The 7,208-nt window shown below is 42.6% G+C and overlaps 1 protein-coding gene across 2 annotated transcripts; it reads left to right on the plus strand.

The window, feature by feature from the left end:
* The first annotated feature begins 2,487 nt into the window (after positions 1–2,487).
* LOC123085087 (protein DROOPING LEAF) lies at positions 2,488–6,858 on the plus strand. 2 transcript variants are annotated; one of them, XM_044506671.1, is made up of 7 exons: positions 2,488–2,790; positions 3,370–3,522; positions 4,247–4,340; positions 4,532–4,580; positions 6,147–6,222; positions 6,342–6,428; positions 6,527–6,858. In XM_044506671.1, exons 1-7 carry the CDS (start codon positions 2,713–2,715, stop codon positions 6,596–6,598), a joined length of 609 nt encoding a protein of 202 aa, XP_044362606.1. In that variant the 5' UTR covers positions 2,488–2,712; the 3' UTR covers positions 6,599–6,858. The 2 variants fall into 2 exon arrangements, with proteins under 2 accessions (XP_044362606.1, XP_044362607.1); XM_044506672.1 differs by having other exon boundaries at positions 2,490–2,790; positions 3,376–3,522.
* Positions 6,859–7,208: the final 350 nt, after the last annotated feature.

Raw genomic sequence — 7,208 nt, forward strand, 5'->3', positions numbered from 1 at the left:
AGTAGCCACTAAAAAAGTCAGAATGCAATTCCATTGAACATACTGTGCAAACAACCTCCGAAATGGATGAAACTTGGCATGGTGCAGTGTGACAGCATGCCAAGATGAACTTGATGACCAATTAATCGTTTTATGCATAGTCTCTATATATGTTATAAATATTTCATGTAATTAAGAACCTACGAATTTCGCTTCCTTTATCATTTACTGTTTTATGCATGTTTTTGTTTTTAGTGCAGCCGGGCCAGGAAAACTTTCGGTTATTGAAATTATGTGAACATACGACTTCTTAGGTGTATCTCACATGGTTTATCATAACGAATTGTCTATATAATTTGCACACAATACATCCAAAAGTTATGTGTGGCATTGTTCCCGTCATCACTTTTTTTTTCTTCAACACCACCATGTGCTTTGTAGCACACGCTTTGTTTTGACAAAACATGTGTGAAGTTCATCATGCACGCTTCTTTCACTAGAACTGTGCAAGGAACCACACATAGTTTACCTTCCCAAATCGTGTGGGATGTGTTGGCCATCGCACACGTTTCATTTTCGACGGCTTTATTACTTTTGTCAAGGGTGATGCCTTCATTGCACACAGTCATAGGGTAAGTGATAGGTGGGGCTTAACCACGTGGTAAATTTTTTTGTGGGTGGGTGGGGGGGGGGGGGGGGGGGATAAATCCACCACACTATTCTGTCTCCAATGGTCAAATAGTAAGATGAGCTGTGATATGCTGTTACACTGCACGAGCAAATAGCGATCCTCGAAGCGCAGAAAATATTTTTGGGGACATTGTCATGCATGCGTGCTTCGTCTTTTTGCCGCCTGCCCAGAGAGAAAATCTTCCGTCCACGTCTTGTTGTGTCATGAATAGTTAAACCTAATAATCTCATCGTGCTCGTGCCCACACGGATCTTTAATGATGATAAGAAAAACGTCAGTAACTGTTCTTTCTCGCTTACGTTTTCTTTCACTGGAAATCGTCAGGTTTCTGAAAAGGCATGCGCTAGAAAGCAGCTTTTGTTACAATTGTACTTGCTCAGCAAAACTCGTGAAATAACACCTCAGTGGTCAGTGGTCACTGATCAGTAGAGCGCATGATATCCGTATAAACCAAGTTATGTAAACTAGACCGACAATTATATAACCTCTTATATATCTATTGATACACATGAAATCGTACGTGCGTCCTACTACCAGTTATGCTAGCAAGCATGCATGCATGTGACTTGTGAGTATAAAATTCTTGTTCATTAGTAGCAGCTAGTAAGATCATGTATGACAAGGTATACATATTCAGCTGCTTGTTTCCCTGTAGGAATCTGTTTTCATGCTAGGCTTCTCAACATAAGAACAGCAGTGAACATGACCTTCTGATACCACCAATATTCTCTCGGAATGTTTTCTGCTTCAATGTCTTCTCCTAAGAACAAGAGCTACCATGATTAAGCGAAATGATGCTACACACACAAGGTTAGAAGAGTGTCCCCTAAAACTTGTGATAGGGCTTTGCTTCAATGTAACCACGGCAGCCGTGAACAGATCTTCTAGAGGTGTGATATCTTTGTGTTTTTGCAAGACGAGAAAAATACCGCCGCTTCTTAGGTCGAAGAGGAAAACAAAACACAGAAGTTAGGTATTCTCCGTGTTGCGTAAATCTAGCCGGACCCTCCATCTAGCCTCAGAAAGTGAGGTTTCTTTGAGAACCCAAAACACCAAAGGCGAAAACAACAGCGTAACACACATGATAGAGCATCAGATGGGAACTCGAGAGGTCGCCTTCAGCGTTTCGTGCAATGTCTCCCCTCGGAGATCGACCTTGGGCATGTATCTCATGCATTGCGCAGGCGATCACACTCATACACATCGCAGTACATAGGATCCTATGAGTGAATTCACACGACGACCATACGTGATGCGCGCCGATGGACAAGTCTCGGCCGTACCATGCTGTATCCTCACAGTACTCGACCAAATTGAACGCGCATATGTCGGGTCAAACTACTCAAGTCGATCTACCACGAGTTATTCAAAGGTACGTACGTACATAGACCTACACCGATAGATAGATCGACCGATCACAAGCCGGGTAGTCGTAGTCGTACAAAACGCAACAGGAGAGGTAGCAAAGGCGCAATTGGATGGATCGATGGATGTGCCACTGCTCCCACCATGGCGTCGCCTCGCACGATTTCAATTGGATGGATGGATCACTCGATCGGATGTAGCAGCTAGGATGGAGGGGCTAGGAGGGAGGAGGAGGAGCAGGCCGGCCGGGCGGGGTGTGACAGTTCCTCTTTCCCTTGAGACGCACTACACCACCGCGCTGCGAGTATGCGCGGCAGCGGCTCAGCAGCTAGCGCGTATCGTGTATCTCGCTTGTCTCGGGCAACTTTATGGGTGTCCGTCTATCGATGCGCGGGCGTACGTGGGTCCCGCCCCCTCCCCGCCCTCATTATTGCGAGAGTAGAAACCCTACCACATCTTCTCCAGGCCGGAGACCTCTCTACACACACACTCGTCCCCCTCCTCCACCTTCTTCTTCTTCTTCTTCTTCTTCTTCTTCTACCTCCCACCCTCCTACCCTCCACATCCTCGTCTTCTGTTGGCTCTTCGCGCGCGCCCAAGCTCACTCTTGACCTCTCCGTCCCACCGACGCCGGCCACCCACCGCCGGAACGACCCGTCGTCCGTTGGCTAGCGAGCATGCAGAGCATGGATTTGGTGTCGCCGTCCGAGCACCTCTGCTACGTGCGCTGCACGTACTGCAACACCGTGCTCGCGGTAAACTCCTCGAGAAACCGGAGCTACTGGCTACTGGGCTAGTAGGAGCTTTGCGATGATCATGGTTTTGTTTTGTCCTAGCATTTTTTTTATTACCTTGCTCGCAAGGGAGAGTAGGAAGCCAGATCAGTCCGGCTTCTTGCTAGCCCTCCCTGATTGGAGGGGACACTTACTAGTATTATTGTTCATGCGACATGATTGGTGTGTCGTGTGTACAGCTCTTTTTCTATGCAGTTGTTTCGTTGGTTCCTGGTGCTTTTGTCTTGCTGATAGCTAGTGTGTCATGTTCCATCTTTTTACCTCCATTAGGTCTGGTGGTTCCCAGACCTCCATACTCTTTATTTTTCTCCTCTTCTTTCTTGTAACATGCATGAGATTGGACATGACTCCCAATTTAGAATGTTCTATCCTCTCCCTGCCTTCCTCTTTGGCATACACCCCCTCTTTCTTTGTTCTTTCAGATTTCTTGCACAAATTAACAGGGGAAGTAGCGCCATGCAAGGGAATCAGCTGAGCTGAGTGGTTCACACAGTTTTCAGTTTATGTCATTGTGTGATTGATCTTGTGTTTTCTGGGTAGCTGCAGGTTGGGGTTCCATGCAAGAGGCTGATGGACACGGTGACTGTGAAATGCGGCCACTGCAACAACCTCTCCTTTCTCAGCCCACGGCCGCCGCCCATGGTGCAGCCCCTCTCCCCAAATGACCACCACCACCCCATGGGGCCGTTCCAGGTCTCACTTTCGTCTCGCTGCCCCCTATTCATTTATATATTTGCATCAACTTTAATTTGGGGTTTATCTTCTTGCTGTTTCTCTTTCTAAAGAGATATGTTATACTTGTTATGAGGGGAGAGAAAGTAATGAGGACGAACGGTGCAGGATAAGAAGCTGCACTGACGAAAAAAAAGTAAAACACACAAAGAAGTATAAATCGTGTCGTGGAGCATGGCGTGCAGGATTTTCTCATGAAATATGGTCCTCTCTTGCTTTTCTTTCAGATTGCGCCAGTGTTGCCTTTTCTTTGCTATCTTTGTTTGCGCGCGCTCTCTCTCTCTCTCTCTCCCTCTCTCTCCTTGAGCTGCTCAAAAGTACTATTTGCAAGGCAAGATTAGACAACGCTGGACAACAAAAGATTTCTTTTGCTCATCTGTGGCCTGGGAAACATCTGACCACTGCAAAAGCCGGTTGGTGTTATTTAAGGCAGCATGCAGAAGCGAGCTAGCAGCAGCTCTCCTGTGCATTCATGGGGTTGTTTTTTTTTTTTTTGCGGGGCATTCATGGTTCTTCCATGTCCTAACTCATACGTATTTTGAAAGGAGATGCATTCATTAATATTTTTGATGGCTCGTGAAGATCTTGGAATGTTTTCTAGGAAATATTGATATTATCATCCTCGATCCCTACATGTCATTTTGAGATCTTGATTCTGATGCGTACACATATTTCCGGCTGTTAGGGATGCACTGACTGCAGGAGGAACCAGCCGCTGCCACCGCTGGCCTCGCCGACATCAAGTGATGCCAGCCCCAGAGCTCCCTTTGTTGTGAAGCGTAAGTAGCAAGAAACTTCATTACCTCTTCCTTCTTTTCTTTCTAGTTTTTTGCTCTTCCATGCTTCTGAAGCCAGATTTACTTGTTTAAATTTTGGTTTTGGTTTATGAAAACTAATTAGATTAACAAAGATGGGAAAAAGATGTTAAGATCTTTGTTTCTGATCAGTATTTCTTTTAATTTGACTGTAGCCCCAGAGAAGAAACATCGCCTACCATCTGCCTACAATCGCTTCATGAGGTGAGAAGGCGTTTCAATATTTTCCTTTTAGGCTGTTCAAATGCATCATACATCCCTAGTACTATTAGTACATGTCACAGAATTTATGCTGTCTGGTTTATTCTCTTTGTTTGAGGGTTTACGGCCCTTATTTAACTGAGTCTTATCACGGGATCCATGGATTTTTACTATACATACGTACCCCATATATTTTATGTCATCACAAGTTAGGAGTTTATTTGTAAAAATGTGGACAGACCAGTGGTACAATATATTGAAGCCAGTATATAGATAGTCGGTAATGAATTATTAATGAGTCGTTTCCAGTGGTCAACCAAGTACAAATCCTTGTGTACGGAAACCTAGCTAGAACATAGTACAGGGATCTTATTTTGTTTACAGTAGGTGTGTTTTTATGAATTCGGATTTGATGCAATATTATGCACAAACCATATTTTCCGTATAATTACTATTTTTTCAACTACTCTAACATGGTACCACGAGATACGTGTTCCTTGTCTGGCTTATTAATTAGTAAAGGTGCTAGCCACAAACAAAATATATTATTCTAAATTTTTGTACAATCTTGCCTTGCCAGTTTTGGAACCTAGGTGAGATGGCATTTAATTATTAGGTCAATTCTTTCTAAACACAAATAATTAACACTAATTAATTGGCGTTATTTAGTTTCACAAATAGCCCGCTATAGCCTGCTATAGCTGATTTGGAGGTCCGTCGCTATTTTCCATAGCCCACAATTTAAAAAATTGGTTTTCATGGATATTTCTAAAAGAATTAAACCAAATTATAAATTAAATCAGTCGGTGAAATGCATGCAGTAACACATTTTACTTCCTCCTTGAGCCAAACAATGCACACCACACGAATTGACTATCAGGGAGTCATCCAGTATAAAATGGAATTATGTGTTAAAAGATCGAGTTCGATATAAAGTAAGGATATTAGTGCAACAATCTTTGTTTCATGTTTCCAGTTGGGTTGTTGCCTAGGTACCCAACAATTTTCTCAAGTCCTTGCTCTGTAATTGAAACATAAAATCATACTGAAATTATTATCCATTTAAAACAAGAGAAGTGACTATCTATTTGAAGTTTTGACCAGTCTTTGTGTGCTACTGGATTATATATGCTACTGGATTTGCGCTTAATGAATTACTATATGCTACTGGACTTACCCTTAATGAATAGAGTTGGAAGTGGCATGTCGAACTAACCATTAATAAAATAGGTTGATAGGGCATGGAAGAAAATGCACCATCCTAGTTTCATGTTGCTGTGCCTTGAGGTCAGTTTTAATTAGAACTCCCTTTCTAATCCCGCAATTGCTATAACTTAGCAACTAGCTTGACTAAAAAAACTTGGTAGGTCCTTCACAATACTGCTTGCAGAGAGAGAGAACTAGTGAGATATAGCAGGGTCGAAAATAAGAATGCATGACATAAATAAGCAGTCATAGAATAATAAGGATATGTAGAGATATGGTATGACATAACGCGTATACCTCCAACAACAATATTATAAATTTGACATCCCCAGTAATATAGTTATGTTATGTTTGGCCTGCCAGGGAGGAAATACAACGTATCAAAGCTGCAAAGCCAGACATCCCTCACAGAGAAGCCTTCAGCATGGCTGCTAAGAACGTAAGATCAATAAGTCCATTCCCCCCCCTACATGCTGTTCAGCTTTTCCTCCAGTTAAATTATTTACTGAAATCTCTGAAACAATCCCATTGATCACACCCGATTATGTACATATGCAGTGGGCGAAGTGCGACCCTCGCTGCTCATCGACTGTCTCTGCTTCCAACAGCGCCCCAGAGCCCAGAATAGTAGTGCCCGGTCCTCAGGTAATATTCACCAGTTAAATATATGTGTGCTAATATTTAGTTCAGAAATATGCTGGATACTGAATGTCTGTCTGCATGTAATATACATGGGGACGTAGCTGCAGGAGAGGGCCACCGAGCAAGTCGTTGAGAGCTTCGACATCTTCAAGCAGATGGAGCGCAGCGCCTAAGGCATCACAAGCATGCTGGAATTAATTAGTACTGCTACCGCATGCATCGGTTACTTATCAGCTAGCTCATCATCATCATCCGTCGCTATGCATATATATAATGCATAAGCGCACGCGTTTAATTTATGTTTGGTTACTTCGTTGCTGCTGTTGCTGTGTCGTTAAGTTGATGGTGTTGTCTGTTATATTTGTTGTTGGAGCGTACGTACGCACCCTTTAATTATGAACAGCTGCTACCTTATAATATTTTTTCATCGCAATTGTTCTTGGCTGTATATCATGCATGGGTTACAGACTTACAGGTAATTGGTTTGCATAACATGCATGGTAGTTATACGGTATATATAGTACCTCTTCCGGCCTTTTCAAAAGACTACGTTTTTTATTATGTATCTATCCTTTGATTTTTTTTTTTTGCGGGTACCTATCCTTTGATCTTAATACTTTTAAGAATATGCAAGTAAGTAAGAAACTTATAAAAAAATATTTGGAACGATTTTTCATTGAGAAATAAGGTTACTAGTTGCACCAAAACAAGCAATAATAGTTACTAATTATTTGTCAAAGATAGTGCTCCACTATTTCTAAAATATCACTCATTTTGGGAAAG

Source organism: Triticum aestivum, chromosome 4A (assembly GCF_018294505.1).
Source record: "Triticum aestivum cultivar Chinese Spring chromosome 4A, IWGSC CS RefSeq v2.1, whole genome shotgun sequence".
Taxonomy (NCBI): Eukaryota; Viridiplantae; Streptophyta; class Magnoliopsida; order Poales; family Poaceae; genus Triticum; species Triticum aestivum.